The sequence below is a fragment of the Ambystoma mexicanum genome, chromosome 2p (genome assembly GCF_040938575.1).
Source record: "Ambystoma mexicanum isolate Mex_15411 chromosome 2p, UKY_AmexF1_1, whole genome shotgun sequence".
In the NCBI taxonomy this organism is placed as follows: domain Eukaryota; kingdom Metazoa; phylum Chordata; class Amphibia; order Caudata; family Ambystomatidae; genus Ambystoma; species Ambystoma mexicanum.
The window spans coordinates 1,345,811,634-1,345,839,156 of NC_090923.1; the positions used below are offsets into that span (position 1 = coordinate 1,345,811,634).

The following is a 27,523-nucleotide window of genomic DNA, read 5'->3' on the forward strand; positions in this document are numbered from 1 at the left end:
CCCCCCAATGTACCTGGTGGAGTAAAGTTCTTCGAAGACGCGTCGAAGGATCCTTCTTGAGTGACTCCCTTTAAAGCAGGAGCCACGGGTCGTCGAGAGGCGTTGAAGATGGTGAACTTGTCGTCGACCGCGACGATGAGAAGTTCGAGGGTGCCGAGACCACGGCGTCGATCCAGGCGGTGCTCGTCAGCGACGTCCTGCGAGGATGAGTTGTGCGGGGCACCTCGGCGATTGATTGTTCCGGACCGCAAAGAGTTTCAGAAGAACTGTGGCCCAGCAAGGGCGTCGAGTCGACGAAGTCTTTGTGGCCTTCAGGTGGCGGGAAACCCACCAGCGGATTCTCCTCGGCGCGTTGGTCGTCCTCGACTTTCTCCGGCGGGACAAAGCGGCCGACGTTGCGGACAAGGGAGTCCTTTGATTCAAATGTTCTTAGGCAAACGATCGGGCGGCTCCGGTCGTCGGCGGCACGGCGTCAAGTGGTCCCCACGGCTGGGCAACACAACTTCGACGGGCCTCCAGCGGTTACGAACCCTGGTCGACGGCAATAGACTTCGACAGCGGCGAAGTCCCAGTGCTTTGTTTCGTTCTCCTTGGCAGTCCCATCTCGGGTCGGCAGCCTTTCAAGGGTCTGACTTCCAGGGAGCTTCGGCGAAGGTTAGCGGTGCTCGATGGCCCCTCGGAGCACGGGAAGAGGGCGCCTTACCAGGTCATCTCTCGGATCAGACTTCGACGAATTTGGCAGCTTTCAGATCAGGTCGAACCAAATGCAACACAAGTCTTCTTCTTCCAGCTGGGCGTCGAGGATCAGCAGTTCCAGTTACTCTTCAAGTGTAGACACAGCTTCTGAACAATTTCCAGTGGTGAGAGGTCCCCAGATATACTATCCTGTCTCTCATCCACACTGCTGGGTCACACGCAGCAGCCAATCATACAGAAGGGCATTCATGCAGTCAGTCAGCCAATCAGGCACACAGTGCATTCAGGCCATCCCCCTCCCTCTCAGACACTCAAAACAAGGAATGTGGATTGGGACAAGTACCCAGCCATTCAACACTACACACTGCATTCAGGCCAGTTTCGGGCAGGGGTGTCTCAGTCTTTGGGCCTCATTACACGGTAGGCGGTAGGGGTTTCCCGGTACCGGTAAGGGCACCGGTACCGGTAAACCCTTACCGCCTTACTACGAGTTCCCTTTGCGGGACCCGACTTTAACGGCTGGTTTTACCAGCCGTTAAAGTCGGGTTCCGCAAAGGGACCTTGGATCTAATTACGGTACCGCAATTTGGGGCAAAAATGGGAATGAGGAAGAGCCTTGGTGAATGGGGAATTACCGCCCCCGCTCACCTTGGAGTAGGGCGGTAATTCCGCCATCCACCAAGGCAGACACGGTAAGATACCGGCAGCAACCATGGCGCTAATAGCGCCATGGTTACCGCCTACCGTGTTATGAGGCCCTTTGTCTCTCATACCAGAAACCAGACAGCCACAACAAGAAGTGCATATTGGTCACACACTCCATTCACCCAGGTCCCACCCACAGGGTGTACCCACAACATACAGTCACTGGGAAGGCTCCAGCCAGTCTGGACTGGACTTCACAACAACACCATATATGGAACTTCGACCCAAAAGCCAGTCAGGGGGAAGGGACAGAGTCAGGGCTTCCCAGGACTTTGGGAAAACAAGGTAACAGGCAATAGAAAGCAAGAGGCCACAGGGGCCATCTTGTTTTCTATCAGGAATCAACTGATTCCAGTGGCAGGGCCTGGGTATCCCAAAATGGAGGATACTCAGAGCACCTGTCAAATTCAGCATGGAGCATGCCACCAGCCCATACCCTGCTCTGCCGGCCACCCACAGGTGCCCAAAAACATACACTAGGGGCACAGGGTTGTACCCCCACCCATGGGTGCCGTAAGGGTATCCCATGGGTCTGTTCACCAAACCAAAACAGAGAGAGCTGCACCGCCAGGAGTCCCACATGAACGCCTGCGATGAAAACACGACAGAACACACGATAAATAGGCAGTAAAAGACAAGGATACGGAGGCCCTGTCCCTCCGATGCATTTCCAGCATCGCAGAGGCCCCCCCCAGACTGAGGTGGAGGGTGCCTAATCTGTCACGGGATAGACACCCTCATCCAGACGGTCAACATACCTTCTGGAAAGGCCATCTGCGTTATCATGAATCTTCCCTGGTCTGTGCTCTATGGTGAAGTGCAGGCTGATGGACCACCTGAGCAGTTTCGGGTTTTCACCCTTCATCTGCATAAGCCACTTCAGGGGTTTATGATCTGTTTGGACCTTGAAGGTAGACCCCGTAAGGTAGGGCCTAAAACGCCGAAGGCTCCAAACTATACTGAAACATTGCTTCTCAACAGTAGCCCACATAAGTTCTCTACCCTTGAGTTGTCTACTGATGAAGATGATAGGATGTTCCCTCCCTTTGTCATCTAACTGGGACAAGACAGCTCCAATTCCGGTGTCGCAGGCATCCGTCTGGACGATAAAGGGTCGGCTGTAGTCAGGCGCACACAACACAGGTGCCCTACACAGACTTTCTTTCAAGCCATCAAAGGCCCTCTGACAGTCTTCCGTCCAATTAACCTTCCTAGGTTGTTTGGGTGAAGTCAGAGCTGTCAGTGGTGCAGCTATGGTTCCATAGTCCGCCATGAAATTGCGATAATACCCAGTGAGGCCCAAAAAGGCTCTCACCTGGGTTTGAGTAGTGGGAGTCTCCCAGTCCTGTACATCGTGTACCTTACTGGGGAGAGTTTGGATTTGACCCCCTCCTACCTCATGACCAAGATATGTGACTTTCCCCTGAACTATCCGGCACTTGGTGGCCTTGATAGTGAGGTTAGCCCTTTTCAAGGCCTGGAACACCGTACCCAGATGTGTCAAATGCTCTTCCCAAGTGGAGCTGTAGATGGCGATGTTGTCTAAGTAAGCCACACAAAAGGCTTCCAGCCCACTGAGCGCATGGTTGACCAATCTCTGGAAGGTGGCAGGGGCATTCTTCTGCCCAAAAGGCATGACCCTAAACTGGTAGAGTCCCTCTGGTGTTGAGAACGCTGTTTTTTCCTTGGCATGGTCCGTCAGAGCTATTTGCCAATAGACTGAGGTAAGGTCAAAGGTGCTCACAAATTTGGCAGCACCTATGGTGTCCACGAGCTCATCAGCCCGGGGCAATGGGTGCGCGTCAGTTTTGGTGACGGCTTTGACTCCTCTGTAGTCCACACAGAACCTCCAATCCTTGGTACCTGCCTGGGAACTTGCCTTGGGGACAAGGACCACGGGACTAGACCAGGGACGGGACTTGGAGAATCCCGGAAACCCCCATAGGTATACAGGAGTACCTCACCGCTCCAGTGGGTAAGACTGTTCCAGTTGTTTGTGTTTGGCTAGTGGTTGTTGTTAGGCGCATAACTTAACCAGCGCTTTCTTTGCAGTGGTCCAGGGTTCGGAGGGTCTGCGGTTCCGGAGGAAGAAGATCTCCCACCTGTGGCCTCAAGGGTTGCACAGGGAGTGTATTTTGTTCCTCCCTGTGTGGCACTTGTGGACAGAGGACTCTCCTGACTACACGACAGTCAAGACACAACAGACTCTGAAGCCAACCTGTCGTGTAGTCATGGAGGGGGCCGCAGATGAACCCTTGGCTGCTATGGTACAAGCCATAACCGTGTTACGTGCTGATATGGCCGAAGCTAACAATGCCTTACATCAACGCTTGGACAACATCCAAAGCACTAGACATCCCTTGCCTCCCGATGCCAAATTCGGGGATACCCCATCAGGTTCCCAGCCCGCTCCGCCTCCTGTACCAACACCCCAGGGTCCCATACCGGTGATACTTCCATCCCCCTTCCCATTGGCTGCCCTCGAGAGATACCATGGGGACCCCAGTAAATTCAGGACCTTCTTGAACCAGCGTAAATTGCACTTCTTGTGCAGGCCCCAAGCTTTTCCAGACTCTACCACTAAGGCAGCCTTTACACTCTCCCATCTAGCTGGTACAGCAGCCGCTTGGGCCAATCCCTTCCTGGAGAACGACAACCCTGCCCTTTATGACTTCGATCTACTAGTTGCAGAAATGTCACGGGTATTCGATACACGCCATAAAGTACAGTCCCGTGATTTAGAACTCCTGGACCTAGGGCAAGGGAAGGGTTCTTTGATCCAGTGCATTACCAAATTCAATCAGCTGGTAGCAGAGACGTCTTGGCCTGAAAGCAAGAGGTCTGTTGTGTTCTACAGGGGCCTATGCAAAGCCATGAAGGACGTCCTTGCCGTTGCTCCCTCTTTGCCAACCACATTCCAAGACATAGTATACCTAGCATTACAGGTAGACGCCCGGCGTTCGGAACGCAGGGCTGAGGCTGGTTTTCCAACGCCTCCTGGCGCTTCGGCTACCCCGGACTCGGCTCATGAACCTATGCAGATACGGGGCATACGAAGTCCTATCACGCCAGTAGAGCGCGAGCGTAGGAGAACGGACAACGCTTGCTTCTATTGCGGATTAACAGGTCATTATGTCAAAGAATGCCCCCGCAGGCCGAAACACAAGATCTCAGTTTTCGGACTGCTCGACCCTAGAAACGGGGACTGGGTCGAGCACCTCTTGTCTTACCCCGAATCCCATACCCGCTTTCGGTCGCATCAGGCCGATCCATGTGCAAGCAGTTATCCAGCCCACGCCCGGAATCACACACCAGGTTACGATCATCATAGACTCCGGGGCCATGGGTAATTACATCGACATCACACTTGCACAGTCCCTGAACCTACCCCTTTTGACCAAGACCTTGCCCGGACCAGTACACGCGGTTGATAGCACTTCGCTGATATCCGGGCCTATTAAACAGCAAACGGCACTGATGCTCTTGACAATCCAGTCAACTCACACCGAAACCCTGAGCTTTGACCTCTTTTCTATGCCCCAGTTCGGCCTCATATTAGGAATCCCCTGGCTCCAGGAGCATAACCCGTTGATAGACTGGAAGGCCGGTTCCGTACACTTCGAGTCCGACCTTTGCCAACACTACTGCCTTCCCGCAAACACCAGGGACACCACACCTGCTCAGGCTTTGGGATCCATTGCACATCTGACCATCAGGGACACCACTGCTCCGGCTTCCCCGATAGAACACCGTACAGTGGGCTTGGTCTCCACGCACGTACCGGCCCAATACCAGGATTACGCAGGAGTGTTTGATCAGGGTTCGTCAGAAGCGCTTCCACCACACCGCCCATACGACTGCCCGATAGACTTACTACCCGACAGTATCATTCCCACCGGTCGGATCTATTCCCTTTCCCCAGCTGAAGACCTGGTTTTGAAGGAGTATATCCAGAAGTCCCTCTGCTTAGGCCACATCCGCCCTTCCACTTCTTCAGCAGCTAGTCCCATTTTCTTCATCCCCAAAAAAGAAGGTGACCTGCGCCCATGCGTAGATTACCGCCGGATCAATGCTATCACAGTAAATAACCGGTACCCCATTCCCTTGATTACGCCCCTACTCGACCGTCTCTCTCATGCCTCCATCTTCACTAAATTGGACCTGCACGGGACTTACAATCTGGTTCGTGTGCGCCCTGGCGATGAATGGAAAACTGCTTTTTGCACTCGCTACGGGCTGTATGAGTATACGGTAATGCCCTTCGGTTTATGCAATGCTCCGGCCACGTTCCAGAGATTCATGAACGACATCTTCTCCGATATCCTGGACGTGTTCGTTGTGGTATATCTGGATGACATACTAATCTTCTCCCGAAACCTAAATGAGCACGTACAACACGTACGCGAAGTGCTTTCCCGTTTGCAGTTACACTCCCTATTTGCCAAGCCAGAGAAGTGTCTGTTCCATGCTGATTCTGTGGAGTTTCTTGGTTTTTCTATCACTCCTGGGGGGCTGGCCATGAACACTTCCAAGGTACGGGCTGTATTAGACTGGCCTGTTCCCAAGACCCTGAAGGCTCTGCAATCTTTCCTCGGCTTCGCTAACTTTTACAGACGCTTTATCTCTGGGTTCTCTTCTCTGGTGGCACCACTCACTCCCCTGACCAGCCCTCGTAGTCCTTTCTTGTGGACCTATATACATCAACAGGCCTTTGAGGCCCTGAAACTAGCATTTACTACTGCACCCGTCCTGCAACACCCGGACCCGGAACTACCCTTCATCGTGGAGACCGATGCCTCCTCCTTTGCTTTGGGCGCGGTGTTGTCACAGATATGCCCCACCACTGGCCGGCTTCACCCTGTGGCTTTTCACTCTCGCAAATTCACTGACGCCGAATAACACTATACTGTGACTGAAAAAGAATTGTTAGCAGTCATGGACGCATTTCGTGTTTGGCAGCATCATCTTTTGGGAGCAAAACACTGGGTCACTGTGTACTCCGACCACCAGAACCTGCAAGACTTGGCGTCCTTGAAATGTATCAACAGCAGGCAGGTCCGGTGGCATTTGTTTTTTGTTGCTTTTGATTTTGTCATCAAGCATCGTTCAGGCTCAGCCCACAGAAAAGCCGACGGCCTGTCTCGATCCCCTGGGGGTGTGGCCTTGCCGGTGTACTCTGACACTCTACTAGATTGTGGCAAGGTGATTTGTCTGTTCACCCCGTCTATGCCTTTGCTCAAAGCAATAAGGAAGTGGGTTGCCATACACCACAATCAGCTATCCGAATGGGATCCCGTGTACTGTGACGGCCTACCCTTTGTATCAGACAGATTGTTCTTGCCCACTATGGATACTCGCAACATGGCTCTCAAATGGTCCCATGACGCCCTTGTACACGGACACCTCGGTCAATCACGTACCTTGGCGTTACTGAAACGATGGTGCTGGTGGCCTTCCATGAGAAAAGACGTGGAGTGTTACGTTAACACCTGCGCCATTTGCGCACGATGTAAACACCGTAGGGGTCGCTCTGTGGGTCTCCTTCTCCCCTTGCCCGTTCTCCCCAGACCCTGGCACACCGTAACCATGGACTTCATCACTGATCTACCGCAAGTCCAGGGTTTTGACACTCTGTGGGTGGTTGTCGATTCGTTTTCGAAAATGGCCCGCTTTATTCCCTGTAAAGGTATACCTACCGCTCCTGCCATGGCCAAGCTCTTTTTTGTACATATCTTCTGTCTCTTCGGGCTCCCTTCAGCCATCATCTCGGATAGGGGTTCACAGTTCACGTCCCGCTTTTGGCATGCGTTGACCAGACTGCTCGGTATAGACGTCCGTTTCTCGTCGGCATACCACCCTGAGACGGACGGTCAGACCGAGAGGCTTAACCAAACCCTAGAGCAGTACCTGCGCTGTCTGACCATGCAACAACAAGCATCGTGGTTGCGAGTGGTGCATCTTGCTGAATTTGCGTATAACAATGCTGTCCACTCTTCCACTGGGTTCTCCCCCTTCTACGTCCTGTACGGGCAGCATCCCGTGTGTTGCCCATCCCTGATCTGTCCTCCACTTTCAATCCGGGCGCGGCTGCCTGTGTTAGGGATCTGGCCTCCATCCATGCTCAGACCTCGACCTACCTCCTCGAGGCTCAGGCATCCATGAAGGCGCAGGCCGACAGACGGCGGGTGTTGGCCCCGTCGTATGCCGTGGGGTCTTGTGTCTGGTTGTCTACTAGGCATCTGCGACTGGTGGGGTTTAGGAAGCTCTTGCCTCGGTTTGTTGGTCCCTATCTGGTGTCCAGGGTTATCAATCCCATGGCCTATAAATTGGCTCTCCCGGGGTCTTGGCGGATCCACCCCGTGTTCCACATCTCGCTGCTCAAACCCTGTCCTGGTCCTACGCGGCTTCGTGCCCCCGCGGCCCTGGTGTCCTTGGTCTCCCTTGATGTGTTCGAGGTCTCTGCGGTCCTGGGCTCCCGGGTTTTTAGGGGTGCCCTGCAGTATATGGTGGACTGGTCGGGCTTTGAGCCCAAGGAGCGGTCTTGGGTTCCCGCCGTGGACGTCCACGCCCCCCGTCTGGTGGCTCGGTTCCACCGGGACAATCCTTCTTGACCACGGGGTCGTGGGCCTTTGGGGGGGATCTGTCACGACGGCTAGCAAGGTTCCCTGTCCCCCCAGTTCCCCCGCCATTGTTTCTAGTCCCTCCCGACCCCATGCCCGGTTCCGGGATTCACCTGTGCCCTCCTCGCTTACTTTGCCATCACCTGGACTCCAGCGTGCTTCTACCCGCTCGCTGCAATGTCTGTTTCGGTGGCGACTCCCATGGCGATTGAAGGATCGGCTTCGTGCCGTCGCACTTCCGCATACCAGGAATGCGTCCCGCTCTCATAACATGGCTGAAGTTCAAGCGACCCAAAAGATACACACACGTGCTGTACCCGCAGATCACGTGACCGGAACCTGCGGATCACGTGTCCGAAAGGGAAGAGAAGCGCCAGTATTTAAACGGCCGCGTCGGTCCAACCGATGCTTCACAGCTGTTTAATTTTGGACACTGTTCGGCGCTACGTACCTGATTTCTTGATCATCTGGATATCGACCTTGGACTGCCTCACGGATTGGTTTTGGATCTCCCTGGTTTTTGTCTTCTGCATTGCCTATCACGGATCACGGACTGCTTCTTGGACTCCCGCTTGCTTTATCCCTTGGCACTACATTTACTTGGTTCTTGTTCAGGACTCTGACAATGGGTGAGCCCGGCCCATTAAACCCACATCTGGCCTTCCTGCACTTCCCTCGGAGTAAGGGGAGCCCTTGGAGAATCCCGGAAACCCCCATTGGTATACAGGAGTACCTCACCGCTCCAGTGGGTAAGACCGTTCCAGTTGTTTGTGTTTGGCTAGTGTTTATTGTTAGGCGCATAACTTAACCGGTGCTTTCTTTGTAGTGGTCCGGGGTTCGGAGGGTCTGTGGTTCCGGAGGAAGAAGATCTCCCACCTGTGGCCTCAAGGGTTGCACAGGGAGTGTATTTTGTTCCTCCCTGTGTGGCACTTGTGGACAGAGGACTCTCCTGACTACACAACAGTCAAGACACAACACCATTCAGGAGGACACTTCTCAAAAATCTACGGGTGTTCTGTCGTCAGTACTTCTGCGTACTGGTCCCAGGCCCCAAGGGACACTAAGGAAATCTCTACAGGAGCACCAAATGTGATCCCTGTAGAGGAGGGGAGGACAGTGGCCTCCACCTCAGACATGGGGTAAGGGTAGGTCAGGCTGACAGCCTGTACTCCAAGTGCCTTACCTTTACACTTGGAGTCACCCCTCTTGTGATCCAGAGCCCCACAATCCCAACAAGTTCCGGGAGTGCGGGGTACGGTACTGGCACCACTGTGCAGCAGGTGGACCACTACTCTTATTCCCACCCACAGATGACTTATCCCCACTAGATTTTTGGGTCTTAGGAGAGGAGGGTTTAGGTTTACCCGACTGTGACTGCTTTTGGGACTCCTCAGCTTTCTGAGAGGCCCCCTTTTCTTCAGTAGACAACTCAAGGGTAGAGAACTTAGGTGGGCTACTGTTGAGAAGGAATGTTCTAGTATAGTTTGGAGCCTTAGGCGTTGTAGGCCATACCTTACGGAGTCTACCTTCAAGGTCCAAACAGATCATAAGCCCCTGAAGTGGCTTATGCAGATGAAGGGTGAAAACCTGAAACTGCTCAGGTGGTCCATTAGCCTGCAAGGGCTAGACTTCACCAACACGTCTAGTGAGTTGAAGACTCTGTGTTCTCAAGCAGCGTGTTAGCATGCAGAAAAAAGGAACTGAGGTTGGGGCGTAGTGACGTGGTATTTATACGACACCTGACGTCACGTCCCGAGCCGATGACCAGACGCTGAGCAAGACGAATTGATGGTCGACGGCCAGGTCGTGGTCCACCACCCCCCCCTGTCAAAAAAATCTGCGGGAGAAAGGAAATCCATTCCAGGTACTAGTTAGAGAGCTTGAAAGGAGGTCATGGAACATCTTCAAGAGGTTGTTATAGTCAAGGAAGTTGTTGGAGTGACTTAAAAGGTTCCTTCAACTTTGCAACTTGTTGGTACATGATGGAGGTGGTTGGTGAAAAGCTGTAATATGTGATAGGAGAAAACATCAGGTGGATGTAATAATAGAGAGATGTCAGAATTAGGTGGTGAGCAAAAGACATCAGAAGGAGGTGGTAAGAGAGGGATGGCCAAAGGAGGTAGTAAGCAAAAGATATCAGTAAGAGGTGGAAGGAAAGAGAATTTGGAGGAGGTGGTAAGAGAAAGAGCCGTAGGAGGACGATGAGCATCAATAAATGTAGTAGGAGAGAAACAACAGAGAGAGGTGGTTGGAGGAGGGGACATTGGCAAGAAGGTTGGTGTGGGGCAAAAGGAAGAAGGAGAGAAACTTTCCACCTAGGAAAAGTTGGTGGAGAAAGTAGAGAGGCTGAAGGGGAAAACCTGCAGAACCCTAGCCATGGGTAAGAACCCAGCCAGACTTCGTAGGCAGGTTTCAATGGGACACGTGAGCCTTAGGTAGAATCACAAGGAAGGAGGAGGAAAGAAATTGGGTCATGGAGGTTACCTCAGGAGTGGAGAGGTGACAGGGGGGAGCATCTGAAAGGTCATGGGACAGGGTAGACCGAAAAGGACTCCCCTATATTTCTCCAGGCCTGCCTCACCAATGCCTAGACCAACTGATTCATTGTGGGTTGGATTCTGCCACCAAGTTAGTCTTAGGGTTTGGACCCCAGAAGTCTGCACCAAGCTAGCAACCTGAAACAGGTTTCGGGAGCCCTAAAGCCCACAACACCCGGAGAGTAAAGTGGTGAAGAAACCGATCATGGATGCCTCAAGGAGCAGGAAGGACTATTTGTGGACAACTCAGGTCTCAAACATTTGATCATCTTGACCTTCTGTTTCATAAAGAACCCAGTTTTTTTAGTTAGCCAATGTGTGTGAATTACACCTAAAAAACTGTTTAAACGTAAGACTCTTGTCCTGCACTATTTTCTTGCTCCCAATACCATTGACACAGCACCCTCCGCCTTTATACACACCATGAGATTCTGTCACCATGTGTACCCTATGCCGGCATCCGTCAACACCCTTCACAACCATCTGCCCCCTACGTCACCATCACCATCCACACAAAACTGCAACATGCTCCATTGCACTCAAAACCTTTTGCCGCCCTACACACCCTCAACCACCACCCATCACATTTGTTTCTTCCCCCGTCTACACATACACACCATCAATCCATGCAACCATATGTACCACTATACAGACATACCTGCATCTGTCTACAACACTATACACACCCTCTGCCACCATCCATAACCTACACTATCATCCATAACTCTGTTAGATACACACTATCATTCACGCATACTCACCATCATCTTACACCACCATATGCAACACCATCCACACATACACAACAACAGTCTATGTAACATACACACCATATGCCACCATACACATCCTATGCCACTACCTACCCCTTCCCTATGCCACCATCCTCACAGGAGTCACAACATGACCCATTCTACTCAAATCTCTTTGCCACCATATGTATCCTCCACTATTATCCATGACATCATCCTTCCGCACTATGCACCAACATTCACACATACCCATCATTAGCCTACACCACCAGGTGCACCTTACATCACCATCCACTGCCACCATATGCCACATTCCACACCCAGTGCCAACATACACAGAGCCACAACATGTCTCATTTCACTGAACAACCTTTTCTACCACATGCCCCCTCTGCTCTGCCACTATCCATACCTTCAGCTTCTGCCACAATTCACATCCTACACCACCATTCACCCATACCTCATGCACACTATGCCACCATTCACACAGAGACTCAACATGCCCCATCTCATTTCACACGCTTCCTCACCATATACACCATCCTCTATCATCCATAACAACATCGTCTGGCACCATACACACCAACATCCACATATACCCACCATTACCCGATGGCACCATTTGCACCAGCACCCATAGATAACCACCATCAGCCTACATCACCATCCGCAATACAATCCACATATACCCACATCACCAAATGCCCCTACATGCACCCTATGCCACCATCTACATGTCCCGTGCCACTTACCAAACTTTGTCACAATGTGCACCCTCTGCCAAAATCCACATGCCCCATATCAGGAAATTCCCTCTGCCACAATGTGCTAATATGCACTTACACTGTAACCTAAAAAGTGCTAGAAATCAGTGAAAAAAAACTTTTTTAAAAATAGGTAAGGTTACTATCTATACAAAGTAAAGTCTGCAAACTTTGGAAATACCAATGATAAGGCTATTATAAAAAGTCAATGTATAAGCACCATTATAGTCCCTCACACTACAAATGACTGAGACCTTATCTCACCCAACATCACTATTTCACAACAAAAAAGGGGAATTCTGAGGGCCGGTGGGAGCCACCCACTCTGTGATGGTACCCTTGGAGATGGTATAAGGAGGTTCCCTCAGAGCAAAATCATCTTACCTTAGTCTTCTGGCCACAGACACTTAGTATGTGTATGCAAAATATCAGTACATGCCCAAGAGACTCTGAGCTTGCTTCTAAGTAGCACCCTGCTGCAGGAGAGTGTTGGAGTGGTTGTATCTTCTGTTGCAAAGCAAACCAATTACCCTGTGTCCCCATAGGCAAGCATCCTTAGTATGGGTGTAACTGGTGGGTATTTGAGGACCAAGAGTCAATATTCAGTCGCCAGAACCTTCTCATTAGTATTGATTAATTTGTTACCTTTAAAATGAAGCAAACAACATCTAGCTCAGGCTGTCCTTTCAACGGTTGATCTCCCATGAACTTCATAATACCTAAAAATAAAATACAGAGTTTCAGCACTTAGCAAGCCGAATAAACATGCAATGTCAGCATATGGATCCTCTGCCCCAACTGTTTTGAATAAACAATCCATCTGGTCTCTAAAATCGCACTACCTCCACCCAAGCAGCTTTCTGATTTTGCAATGCAACAAATGTATCTGCGCCTTGAGCTGCTGAGACGGTCTAGCCCACGCTCACCACATACAACTCCCTGACAGGCTGCTTTCGTCGAACAGCGGACTGTCGAGGAACAACACATGCACTTACAGTGCATCCAGAGAGTGGGGCTGGAGGCGGCAGCGTGAGCAGTGTGATAAGGTGGTGGTTTGCAGAGGGGTAGGAGTATGTGTGTATGCATGTCTGTGTGTGTGGGGGTGCATGTGTATGAATGTGTAACATGTTGGGAACAAGAGGGTGGTTGGGAGATCCAGGGGGTGGCAGGGTGTCCCCCGCAGAACAGATGACATGGTGTGCGGTGAGGAGGGCAGTGTGGGAGAAAGGAGGTTTCAGGGGTGTCCCCCACATTGGGAGCTAACATGGGAGGGGGCGCTGAGAGGAAATGATGTTTCCTCGCGGCACCGAAACCGGAATCGTCAAAATGAGTTTCAGCAAAATCGGCCTGCGGTGAAACATCATAGAACCGTTGAGAGCCTTCACAAATGAGCTGAGGACCGAACTGACTGTTAAAGGCATGTCTGTTCCCTTGTTGCTTCAAGTATTCAGACAGTATGTTGAACATTGTATTAATTATTATTTTTAAAGTTGCATAGTTATGATAATTACTCTTCTCTGTCATCAAGAAAAAAGGACAGAAAATAAAACCTTATAACCCTTGCACTTCACTAGTTCTCACTAAGTACCATGGTTAAATTGAAAATCCTCTGCTTTGTCGACATTTCTCCAATAAAGCCCGAATGTATGCTGACCAAAGTCCACTTAGCTCTGCTCCACCAATATCTTCCACCTTACCATAACCCATTTCAAAAGAATATGTCACTGAGAGATAGTCACCTCATTATTCATAAACACTAACTGGAAAACATCTGCCTCCGAATCATATCCCTCCTTCTTCAGATAAACCCTCAAAACATCCCCCTTCAACGGCTAACAGACAAGCGTGTTGACACTGAGCTATCTTCTAAGCCAACATGACAAAAGGGTAAGACATGGTGTTCAGCAATTATCTAATTAGTAAGAACAAGCGGATATTAGCCCATTGTATCAAGGGGGATGTGGCGCCACTATACTAGCATGACTACGCTGTGTAACCATATGTTAAGCAGACAGAAGGTATCAAACAGGCATTATGTACCAAGCAAGCATATTGTAGCAAAGCAGGCTTATATTACAACAGGTATTATATAGCAAGCAAGAAACACATCTTGATACACTTAAGCTAATACTGTGCCCAAAAAAAGCAACCAAAATAAAAATGATAACATTAGAAAATCTGAACACAGCATTCTGTGAAATAAATTACTTACCTTGCTAATGTTCTTTCTGGTGGATATGTTAATTCCTTCCTCACATTCCCCCTTTTCTGATACATCCACCTGATGAAGTTAGCTCCAGAAACTTTTTTCTTCAGCCACCATGTGATGGAGTAAAGCGTGGAAGCAGACAAGCTCTTGTGCCGAAAAGATGTCACATGCATAAATGATCAGGGACGCAGCGCCGTTTTCCTCAGTTACACCCATTTTCCTCAGCAAGGCAACAAATGGCAAAAATAGTGAGGAATCTATTTCAGTCACTCTGGCAAAATAAATTAAATTGGAGAAATTCCATTTAGAGGGATGGAAGGATGGTGATGGCGAATTTGTGGGAGGAATGAAAGTATCCACCAGAAGAAACATTACTAAAGGGAAGTCATTTGGTTTCCTAATGGATACACACCTGCCGCAGATTCCTTATCTTCTGAAAGACTTCCAAAGTCAAATTAGGAGGTTGGGAGGAACAATAACAATTACAACAGGGAATTTCTCAGCATTCACTGCAGCATCCTCATCATCCGAGGAATGAAGGGAGAAGTTTTTAGTGAAGCACTAGATAAATGCCCAACTAGCCGTCTGATAGGTATCCAGGATAGGGAAACATCTCTGCAATGCAGAGTGGCCACCAAGCCCTAGTGGAATACATCTTAATGCTTCCACATAGGACAAACCATATTGATATTGTTCTTTTTTTGGTGGACTTTCATTTTTTTGCCCCGAAAACACAACAAACAACTGGTCTTCTTCGCTGAAGTTCTTTGTTCTTGAAAGATACAATTTCAAAATCATTCTTGGATCTAGTTTGTGGATGCTCTTTTCAGTCTTAGAATGGGGCAGAGAAAGAAAGAAATCCGGCAAATGAACGTGTTGCTAAAGTTGGAACTCTGGGACCATCTTCAGTAAGAATGGGGGCTTTACCCACAGGGTAACCTTGTCATTCGAACATTGTAGAAATGCAAGTAAACTGGAAAGTCCCATAAACTCTCAACCCTCTAGCAGAGGTAATTGCTACCAGAAATGCCACTAAAACATGGAAAAGGGGGAAGTCCATAAAGGCTCCAACAGAGCCACCATGAGGAACGCTAGTATTAGATCAAGCTTCCAAGCAGGAACCCCAAACAGCTTGGCAGGGAAAGCATTCCCTGGTCATTTAAGAAACTGGATGGCCATGGGAACTGAGAAATAGGACGCTTGCTGTGGAGACTTTTTAATGTTTGAGCGGGGTGACAAATAACCCTTTACCATATCTACATTCAGTCTGGCCTTGGCCAAAGAACAACAAGAACTGCACTAGTGGAGCATAGCAAGGGGTCAAGCTCCGGCACCCACTTATACATTTGCACAAGCGACAAGGGTAGTGTGATGTACCAGAAGAAGGACTTGCATGATTGTGAGTCATGTTTCAAGTGTTTTATTAAAAAGAAAAGGAATCAAATGCCTAACTTCCCCTATTTCCACTGCTACCACTTTAACTGTGTAGTACAGGCTTGTACCAAAAGTGAATTTGTACTGTCACTTGTAGTCTTAATTGTGTGTGGTGTTCCCAAAGGGTACTGCATATAATTCTGCCTAAAACTGACAAATAACCCTTCACCATATCTACATTCAGTCTGGCCTTGGCCAAAGAACAACAAGAACTGCAGTAGTGGAGCATAGCAAGGGGTCAAGCTCCGGCACCCACTTATACATTTGCACAAGCAACAATGGTAGTGTGGTGTACCAGAAGAAGGACTTGCATGATTGTGAGTCATGCTTCAAGTGTTTTATTAAAAAGAAAAGGAATAAAATGCCTATTTCTATGAGGGAAGTTCCCTACCTAACCAAACAAAAACTAAGGGTGGATGCTAAAGTCCAAATTAAAGCTCTTTAGTCCAAATTCTATCCAGCTAACCGGCCCTACCACTATAGAAAACGCCTAACTAAAAGAAGAAAAAGGGGAGGCTTTGTACACTAACCTCAGCAAGGTTTCTGCCTGGCCCAGTTTATACTTGACTTGTTTTCAGTCTTCCCAAAGTTCCTTTTCCCTAGTAGGACATTCTTTCAAACGTTGATACCAAATTGAGTTTTGAAGTCTCTCCTTTTAGTAAATAAAACTGTTTCTTGATGCAAACAATTTCATTACTCCAGGACTGCTTGAGAACACACACACAAAAAAAGTTTCTGTCCATTCCTCATCGTGGCGCTCGGACTCTCCAAAGTGCTCTAGTCCTCCGAGAGCTTCTGTTTTTTCCACAGAAGTTTTTTTGGATACGGTGGTGGGCCGCCCTGATTGTTCAAAGTTTTGCAATCTTTCTGGTTTTCTTACCTTGATTCAATTATTAATATCTTCTTCTTTACCCCTTTCATGTGTTAGTGGCATACTCAGGTTTCTCAGGCTTCCGTAACTGAAAAGCTTTTTCCAGCCGATATTCACAGATTTTTCTCAGTCACCCTTTCATAGGTTTTCTTACTCTCCGGTTTCTCAGGCTTCCGTAACCTGAATAGCTTTGCCAGCAATTTTTCACACTGTTTGTATTACTCTCACTCCCCCTATTATAGGGTATTTGCATACTTGGCATTCTCAGGCTCTCATAACCTGGATGTGTTCCCCAGCTATTATTTGCAATGTTTGTACCTTGCAGCAGTATGTCTTCCGCTGGGTTTCTCAGGCTCCCGCAACCTTGTCGGCTTTCCCCGTGGCTACGTATCTCTGTAGCTAATGTCCGACATGCACTGAACTTGGGGATCCAGGCTCCATCATACAGTCTGGTCTTGGCACCTGTTAACCGGCCTCCCAGTCCATCATAGGTCCTATGTGGTCACGCCACCAGACACGGTGGATGTCTTTCCTGCTCTGCTCCCATTCCGACTTGGGCTTCTAGGTCGGATAAAACGCTAACCTGTAGGCATTCGGTTAGTGTTTCGCTCACATCGGCTGGCTCCGCGGCCCAGCATGGCTCTGCGGCCCAGCATGGCTCCGCCCCTCCAGGACATCAATACTGCATACTCTCAGCTCTGCATAGCAGTCCCACTGCCTCTGTAGGAGGCCCCCCCTGCTTTACAATCTGTCCACTTCTTGTACACGTCACAGAAACAATTTGAACTGTGTCCTCCTTTGTTGACCATGGCATTCACGTTGTGTTCAGCATTGCCAGCAGCGAGAGGTAAAGCAGGTTCTTAGTAAAATATTGTGACTGCAGGAGTATTAAAATCTTTTCCATATTTATATATGCAGACAATGGGGGTAATTCATAGAATCCAATGCAGAAGTAGCGCATGTGGCTTGCACAGAGAGGGAGCGTGCACCAGCGTGCGCCAGCTACATGCGCTAAATCCCATTTACACCACGTATTCATGGAGTTCCCCATCCATATCCAGCTGTGGCGCAGCGACCATCCAGCAGTGGCAGTTACGCTCCCAACACCGCCCCTTGCGGCAAAAGCAGCCGCACAAATCCACAATATGATGCAAAGGCCAGTGGACCAGCATATAGACGCCCAACAACGAAATTGCGCTATAAACGCTTGCGTACCCCACACGCGCCAGCCACATTGTGTGTAAAACTCCTCGCGCACCCCTCGGAATACGGGTACGCGTATTCCGAGGGGTGCGCGAGGAGTTTTACATGCGATTTGGCTGGCACGAGGGGGGAACGCGTACTCCGAGGGGTGCGCAAGGAGTTTTACATGCGATTTGGCTTGCGCGAGCGAGGTATGCGTATTCCGAGGATGCGCGAGGAGTTTTACACACGGTTGGGCTGGCGTGAGCGGGGTACGCATATTCTGAGGGGGTGTGCAAGGAGTTTTACACACGATTGGGCTGGCGCGAGCGGGCTACGTATACTCTGAGGGGTGCGTGAGGATTTTTACACGCGATTGGGCTCGTGCATCCCTGGAATACACGTAGCCCGCTCGCGCCCGCCCATTCACGTATAAAACTCCTCACGCACCCCCGGAATACGCATACCCCACTCGCGCCAGTCCAATCAAGTGTAAAAGGACATGCATGCTCGGATCACACGCAAACGCATCTCGCAAGCAGCCCACGCCACAACAGACCCCCCAACACCAGTGCACATGCCAGCAGGCAGCCCACGCCACAGCCGACCCACCAATCACCCATGCACATGCCAGCAGGCAGCCCACGCCACAGCCGACCCCCCCATCACCCGTGCACATGCCAGCAGGCAGCCCACACCACAGCCGATCACCCGTGCACATGCCAGCAGGCAGCCGATGCCACAGCCGACCCCCCATCCCCGTGCACATGCCAGAAGGCAGCCCACGACACAGCCGACCCCCCCCATCACCCGTGCACATGCCAGCAGACAGCCCACACCACAGCCGGCCCCACCATCAACCATGCACATGCCATCAGACAGCCCACACAACAACAGAGCCCCCCAATGACAGCAACTGGCCAACAGGCCCCGACTCATGTCTGCCCACCCCCACCAGTGACGGCAACCTGCCAGCAGGCCCCGACTCATGTCCCCTCACCCCCACCAGTGGCAGCAACCTGCCAGCAGGCCCTGATTCATGTACCCCCACCCTCACCAGTGACAGCAACATCCTCCACTGGCTGGGGTCCAGTTACTGGGGTGACCACCTCTGCTGGTCCTCCGACTCCCGACTGTGGCAGGGATGTGTTCTCCACCAGCCTGGCCGGTGTGGATGGGGCAGGTCCACAGGGTGCCCAGGTGAGACATGGGCGGGAAGACGGCATGGAGGACGAATGGCGCATAGGGTGTGCAGATGAGGAGAGGGTCGCAAGAGCGTCCAGCACACAGAGGAACCCTGTGCCAAAGATTTCTCCTAGCAAGTCGACGCAGCCAAACAGATGTCTGAAATGATGTGCGTTGTCCTGCCTGGAACCACACACGTCATCCCGAATCACCCATGTGTGCAAAGCGACACCGACTAGGACAGGCTCAACCCTGTCACGGATTGCCTCGTCCGCAGGTAGAGGAAGGTCAGTTGACGTAGACACATCCCCTATTTGCGAACGGGCCTGGACAGAGGCATCCCTGCTGGTGCAGGATGATGCAGTCACAGGATCAGGGACAGGATTACACACAGGCACCTTCACGGCGACCTGTGCTGCCTCCTGCCCCTGCTCCTGGACTGCACCACTTGCACCAGTGGAACCGCCCCCTCCAGGCCCCATGCGTGGGTCTGATAAGGCCTCCTCTTCAACCACACCCCCCACCAACCTGGATGACTCTGTGCCGTCTTCCGTACTATACCCATGTGGGGGTTACCTGCCCCTTCTTCTGCCGAAGAGTCCACATCCAACTTTGGCCTCTTGGACCTCCCCTCGGCAGCTGCGGCCATGGATGCGGCACCAGTCCCCTCACTTCCGGAAGCTATTACTACCTGGAAGGGGGGCAGGGCCTTGCGTCTCCGGTTGGTGGTGGCATCCCTGCCGCTGTGCTCCACATAGCTGTCTCCACCCTCTTCATCAGTCGACGCTGCAGACAGAGAGAGACAGAACACAGGCATCCAGACACCGTACAATGGTCTGCTAGACACATAACTAGTGCACAGGAGTGGCAGTGTCAAACATCACAGACGGCATCACACTCCCCATCACTCAGATCAATTGAACCCACACACATGCACAGACAAGCAGGGAATGTGCAACAGGCATCTGCATCCATTCACATGGAACTGCATGAACCTCCTAAGGGTGGCATGACTTCACAAGCATCATGGAGCATGCCATTCACATGCACACACGCCAACAGACAGACATGCATCTGGACATCTCTACCTCCTGTCACAGTGCAATTATCGTCAACTATGTCACATCTGCCAATTGGGTACCTAGATGTCCGTGTCACATGCATCCATGGCATCTCACAGTCACACACATACCAAACAGACACACACGCATGTACACCGTGCACGTACATGAAGGTAGGACGAGCATCCATGTGTCACACCCCAAACATGGCTGAGTACATACATAGGCATACAAACATGTGTGCATCTTCACATGCAGTTGTACATCATGCATCGGTACACATACACCCCATTGATGTGCACCAAACATGACTGGACTCACGTGCAGCACAGTCATGTCCCTGCACATACACATCCATACATGGGCCAAGTCAGACATATATCCAAGCTGCACACTCCTGCCACACCTCAACATGCACTGTGTCGATTGAGAACGCATAGACACTTACCTCTCGACTCCGGACGGGTCTGCCTCTCGAGGCCCTGGAGGTGAAGCGCTGGGCAAAAGCGCTCCAGGACCCTCATCTGGTCGGTGGTAAGCAAGACCCTGCACCACACTTCATCCTCTGCGTCCAAGAGGCGCTGGGCCTTCCTGAGGGTCCTGGGCTTGTAGTCCTCCCAGCGCTTCAGGACGTGTTTCAAGTCGCGGTGTGCCACCCCCTCCGCGTTGATAGCATGATGTCCTCCCAGATCCTCCTCCGTACTTCCTTGTCGGTGCGCAATGGTGTGAAGAGGGCATCATAATGCCCCAGGACTAGCTCCACCAGGATGCCAACTTCATTTGCACTGAAGCTGACAGCCCTCTGCCTCTCTGCTGGGGGGTCGCCACTTTGTCCCAGATGGAGTTTGGCCAGACATGGCAACCCCCGAGGCAGGTGTGGGTGGGCAACTGGGTCCTGGGGCTGGGCTGTGGAGCGATGGTACACCAGTCGAGAGTCTTCTGTTCCAGCAGGGGTGGTCACAGCAACTGGACCCCTGTTGATGGCTGATGTGCAGGCACCAAATATCAGGGCACGTTGGCAGCAGGCAGGCAGGCAGCAGCAGATGGCTCGTAGAAGGCTCCCCGGGGGTCTGGGGGGCAGGTAAATGGCCTTCTGGGCAGGAGCGTGGTCTTCCGTGTGTTGTCGAGTGGCCAGCTTGATGCAGAGTGAAACCGCACCTGCAAAAACAGCACATCAGCGTGAGACTGCGTGAAATCCGAGGAAAGGCCCTTAGCGCGTAAGCGCGCAAGTGACGTTACACGCGCTGGCGTTTCCCTCTGAACAGGTTAAAGGTGAACACGGGCCAGCAGTTCGCTATACATGCATTTCGTGGACACCGACCGCGTGTGTTTCTTCTTCTTGTGGGTTCACACGCAATTACTTCACAGCACTTAAAGTTCGTACTTCTTGTTTTGATGGGGGAGTTGCCCACATGCACACGCGCGTGTGTTTTTCTTTTCCACGCAAGGCAGCCGGTGAGTCACGCATGCTTATTTTTCCCACTGTGGTTGCCCCTGTGTGTCACGCACCCATTTTCGAGGTCAGACTAGCCCGCATGTTCCACGCGTATGTGTTTTTTGTCTCCCTGGGTGCCACAGCGTACTGCAGGAGGTTTATTCCATGCACATGGGCTACCGGGGGTTGCGTGCACGTTTAATATCATTTTTTGGGGTGACTGAGCTTTGCGTGATCAGTCTTTTATCACCAGGGGTCCCAAACAGCCTTGCAGGAGCACAGGCATACATCTAACATCACATACCCTGCCTCTTCACCCCAATTGCCCAGAACAATTGTTGTGTGCACCTCCCATTGGCTACATACCATCGTGCCATGGATGGGAGGGCACCAAAAGGGAAGGGTGGCAAAGCTGGGCGGCCTCCCAAGGCTGGGCGTAATGGGGCACGTGGCCGGGTGGCCAGGGAGTTCATGGAGTCCAGAGAGGCCAAGATGGACGCAGAAGGGGACATGGCAAGGGTGTACCACTGGGGCAGGATGTACAGCAACTTGCTGGGACAGCCATGCCACCACCCCCAGCGCCTCAGGGAGATGCTGCTGCTGCAGTAATCCCCAGCGCACATCTGACCCCACAGGCACTGTCATCTGCTGGCACGGGCAACCAGGTGGTGGAAGGTGCAGCTGTGGCAACCACCACCCATGCTCGGGGTCAGCCAGCGCAGACTACCTTGTCACAGGGCTCCCAGGCAGATTTTCAGGGTAGGAAGGCCAAGCCATGTGTGTCCAAGGTAACTGTGACCAAGGCACATGTTCCTGGGGCAGTTTTGACATCTGCTGCCCCAAGCAGCCAGGTGGTAGGAGCTGCATAGGCAGATGCAGCCAACACCACCCAGGCAGTGAGTCTGCCAGCCAGGACTGTGTCGGTCACAGCCCTTGGCACTGAGGCAGTTGTGCTGCTGGGTCCTGGCAACAGCACCCAACAGCCCAACTGCTATCCAGGCCTTCCGTCCTCATGCCAAATCCTACTCCCATTGGCCAGTCTACCATTGCCACTGTCCCAACTGACTAGAGCGGCATTTGCCCCTCAGGGTCCGCACAACCGGCCAAGAGGAAGACGTGTACTTCTGCGCATGAGGCTGGGACCCCAAACACGGAATCGGCCTCCGAAACGGCAAGGAAGAAGCACTTCAATAAAGAGGAGCTGGACTTCCTTGTGGACTACATGTCGGCACACAACCACGATATGCTGGTGGGCGCAGGTTGCCATTCCACGCCTGGCCAGCGTCAGGTCCACTGGCAGTTCATTGCGGATGGTGTAAATGCAAAGGGATATGAGAGGCGCACAGCTCAGGAATGCTAAAAGGGTTGGACTGACCTCCGATGCTGTGCAAAACAAAAGCAGGCCTCTAATTGCTCCCTGAATCTGGCGACTGGCAGTGGGCCTCCACCAGATGAGGATGAACTCAATCCGCCCGAGGAAATCGCTGCAGAGTTCATCGATCAGGGACTTATCCAGGGAGTGGGAGAGATGCAGGATTATGATGCAACGTCCGGTGAGTCTTGATGTATGTGTGTCCAGCCCATGAGCGTTTTGCTTGTGTGATGTGTTGTGATTGAGTGCCAGTTCAGGCTATGTATTGATGAGTGCCATGTGTGACACATGCAATGCTTTAATGATGCGTGCTTGTCATCATGCAGTCTGCATGCAGGATATGTGCTGCACACAGGGGCAGTCCTCATCACCACACATGCAGCCTACTTACATGCAAGTCACTCGGCAGCCTCTCCTGTCCATGTACAGGCTCACTGACATGTTTGCATGTAGCCTGTGGTGTAGTTCCAGCCACGGCTATGTGAGGTCATCCTGCAAGCTGCTCCTCCTCATGGGCATGCATCCTTGCCTCTCCACCACCCTTTAGTTTATTGTCACCATGGTACTGGCGAGTTCCGTGTTGGACTACTGCTATGGGCTGTTCCCCTTTCATGTGTACAGGCACACTTCCCTGTGCAACTTTGCCATACCTGTGCTGTGGAGTACATCCTTTGTCCTTGATGCAGGGTGCTTCACTTGGACCATGCAGATGGCACATGCTCAGAGTGCACATGAGTGATCATTCATGGACCTTTGCATTCCTGAAAGCCCCTATGGGTCCATGGGAGGCTACTTATTGTACCATATCTCCAGTATTTTATCCGTCTCATGGTATTTGCTCATCCATGTCATGCTCACTCAGGGTCACTTCATCATCTAGGCGACTGGTGTTGTGTCTTCTGCCTGCATAGATGTACTTGTGATGGTTCCTCATGTGTCCTGCTTTCTGCCCCCCTCTCATCTGCTTTAGTCTCAGTTGATGCAATTGACACCTGCATACACTGTCTGCTATTTCACAGTATTGTGGTCAGCCATTCAGACCCATGCACTGTCTCCCTGCCATTCCCGATGGGGTGTGGGGGGTGCAGTGCATCCCTACAACCCAGCGCAAAAACTTTGCACATGATGACTGCACTTGCCCTTGTAGTGCTGTCATGTCACAAGATTGACATCACTACATTTCAGGTTCTGTTGATGGTAGAGGACTTATACATGTGCTACACTGCACCCACGCACCTCTGAGCCATGTTTCACCCTTCAGCATGCCTATTCACTGGTGTGTTGTCAAAGTGTTGTCAAAGTGACCTGCCATGTATGTATCCATTTGCCTCCCTTCACTGTATTTCAAGCCACTTGCGTTGTTGCATCCTGTGACACGTGTGCTTTTAATGATATTAATGTTCTTGTAGTGCATGTTGACATGCATTTTGCATGTGTAATGGACACTTCTATTTGACATACTGCAGTGGCTATTTGGAAATTGTGCCTTGGCTATGCTACCTGCCATCTCTTAGTTCATGTCTGTAAATGTTGCCACAGATTCATGCCTGCCAGAAGGTTGTGTGTGTTGCAGTTAATATGCAACATGCAGTACATGTGTGGGTTTTGCTTTTGACACACATCCATGTCTGCTTTCAGGGTCCCCTTCCATTTCATTGCTACTACATGCATGCCAGAGTTTGTGTCGTGTGTGACATGGCTGCCTCATGTGTTGGCCCTCAATATTGCGTTGTGTATGTGTGTGGTATGTGCTGCTGACGTGTACTTATGTTTATTTTAATTTCTTTACAGGTGATGATGCACCAGAAGCAGTAGAGGAGGAGATTGCAGACAGGATGGAGGGTTCAGGTCACCATCCCAGCACCAGTGGTGGTCTTGGGGTGGTAGGCCACGAACATCCCTCGGTGCTCCAGGCCATCCTTTCCAGGCCTGCCTCTGGGTATGGCTCTGAGGATCTCTCTGACTCTGATGTTAAGTTGGATGCTCATGAATCCATGCCGTCGACGGTGGGTGATTCTGCTATGGATTCTGTTCTGTCCGCCACACCTGCAGTGGGGGTGAACCCCTCAAGGGGCCAGTCAGTGTTGGTATGTCGGCCTGTGGTGGTTACAGGTGCAGAGTCACACTCCACACCAGTTGCTCCTGTTCCTGGGGCATCAGATCGACAGAGGAATGCTTTCCTTCAGCCGCAGGCTCTGCCAGCACAGCAAAGTCCACGTCTCCTTGGGCCCCGCAGGCGTGGTACCCAGCAACGCGGTGGCCATGCGCTACTGGGGAACACTGGGTGGGAGCAATCCATGTATGCCATTGCAGAGCAACAGGGGGGAGCAATTGAGGTGTTGGCTCAAGGCATGGAACGTGTGGCTGATTCCATCCTCCCCCCCTGATAGGCAGGTGGAGCTCAAGCAGCAGGCAACACAGTCCACGTGCCGCTCACTCAGGGTGGGCATGGCGGCGTCCGACAGGGCCGGCCGGGCTGAACTGGTGGCTCTGCGCTCAGCTATTGCTGCTGAGGGACAGGCCAACAGGGAATCCCTGAGGAAAGATTACTCCTCCCTCAGAAGTACTCTGGGTGCTCTCATCATGGCCCAGGATCAACGGGCAGAGCAGAAGATGGTGCAGCTTGAACGCACACTCTCGGCTGAACTCCGTGCAAGCCGGGAGGAGGTCCGCCTGGCATGTGAGGCCTCCCTGGCAGAACTCTGTGTTACACGTGAGGTGGTGCATGGGGACCTTGGTGCCATATTCATTTAGAACCAGGCTCACCAGGCCCGCATGCTTGCTGCCGTGGAGGGGCTTGCTGGGGCTATGCATGGTCAGGCAGCTGTGCCACGCGCACCTCCTGATGTACAACCAGGGGGTGACAACGACGATGACCTATCTCTTACTCAGGTCATGCCGTGAAGACCATGAGCCCATGGAGGATTTAATTTTTAGCCTCAACATCGACACATGTGGGTGTTGAGGTGCACCCTGCGCCTCCCCCCTCCTGGGTGGGCCCCCCACACCCCGGGTCCACTATGTCCATTTTTATTTTTTGTCTATTGTGCATTTATGTTGCAGTGTGGTGCTATGTGGATTCCGATGGCATCCACTGTGTGTTCCAGCTGGGCCCATACAGGCTTGTCTTGTGTTTGTGTTTCTGGCTTGGGGTACAGACACATATGCCACTCCTGCTTCCCCTTATCATGGGTTTGCAAGGATGGCACCGTGTGTCAGTAACTTACACAGAGGCATTGGACTTCCGTCATATCTGTGGCCAGTCTGAAGTCCAACTTGTGTATACACCCCTAGTGGGGATTCATAATGCTTTCTCCAGTGCATGGTTGGACTGCATTTTGGTGAGTATATTGTTGACTGTGCATGATTTCATTCTGCTAATTCATGTATTGCCTAGTCTGTATACATTGTTGATGCACTTCATGCTGTATGAAGTCCCATGCCCACTTTAGCTGTCGAGGCCACTCTCATGATGGTAGGGTGACATGTGGTGGCAATGTCACATTGAGGGACTTGTGCTATGGTGTTTTTCACTGTCTGACATTGTGACTGTTGGGTCCTGTGTTCATGATGTGTTATGCTGGTAAATTGATCGTCCTGTGTTGCCTTTGCTTATGATGTGTCACAGGGATCAGCAACATGTTTCCGTTGAAGATGTGTCCGCAACAGAGTGGTCAACATGGAAAATATATGCTACACTGTGTGTTCATGCATTTCCCATGCTAACATGCATTCAATAGCCCTATAAACACCCCCCCACAACACACACTACACACCCCCAAGCCCACCCCCGCCCCAACATCCACCCTCCCAATAAATACTTACCTTCTGAGACATGCTGTGTCCCTGCTGCACATGTTCACATTGACTTTCGTGATTGTGGACTGGCGCTGCTGGCTATTTTATTTCCTTTTTTTATGCAGCTGCAGGGGTTTCCAGGCCACTGACACCACTCACTGTACTGAGTGGAGTAGTGAGCGAGGTGTTGTGGGGGACAACCCAGCAGCACCCGCATTTATTTTATTTTTTGGTATTCCCTGTAATGCATGCCACCAAAGGTTCGAGGTTTTGGTGTTCAGGCATTTGGTGGCATGCATGTACGTGCTTTTAGTTTAGGTTTGATGTTTTTGCTCACTCTTTTCTTCAAAGTGCGTGTCTGAGGGGATTGTCTGTGGCCTGTTTCCATTTGTAACAGTGCGCTTTGTGACAGCTGTGTCATGTGTGTTGATATTTTTATTGAGGTTTTCACATTGCATGCCATGGCATGGTGTGTGGGGTGGGTGACCTGGGGTTGGGAGAGGTTTAGGTGACATAACAGCATTTGGATGTGCTATTTTGCATTGGGGCTATGCAATCTGTGCCTTGCATGTGTGCCTTTTGGCCACACAGGATTGTGTTTGTTTAGTTGGCTAGGGATGCACACAATGCTGCAATTCCAAGGACAAATTCTCAGGGTGTTTAGGTTGTGACAGTTGACTGTCCCTTTGTCATCATCGATTGTCACCTGGAATGTGCCAGGCCTTTGTTCACTCCACAGGGTGGGGGGGGGGGGGTTTAGGTGAAAAATGTAGCCACAAGCTGGGTACGGGTTGCCTCACCACGTGCCCTTTCCCCTCCCATGCGCAGCGGCCGTGCATGTGGTTGGGGATGTGGGGGCACCACCATGTCCACCGGTACGCCCTGCTCGATTGCAACGTTGT

At 51.4% G+C, this 27,523-nt stretch overlaps 1 protein-coding gene across 2 annotated transcripts in view; it reads right to left on the reverse strand.

Moving 5' to 3' along the window:
* MYO15A (myosin XVA) overlaps positions 1–27,523 on the reverse strand; it is a 3,541,761-nt gene that overhangs the window by 955,708 nt on the left and 2,558,530 nt on the right. For both annotated transcript variants that reach the window (XM_069645706.1, XM_069645705.1), the window contains one exon: positions 12,720–12,793. In XM_069645706.1, coding sequence (XP_069501807.1) covers positions 12,720–12,793 — 74 coding nt within the window. The remainder of the gene's footprint in view (positions 1–12,719; positions 12,794–27,523) is intronic.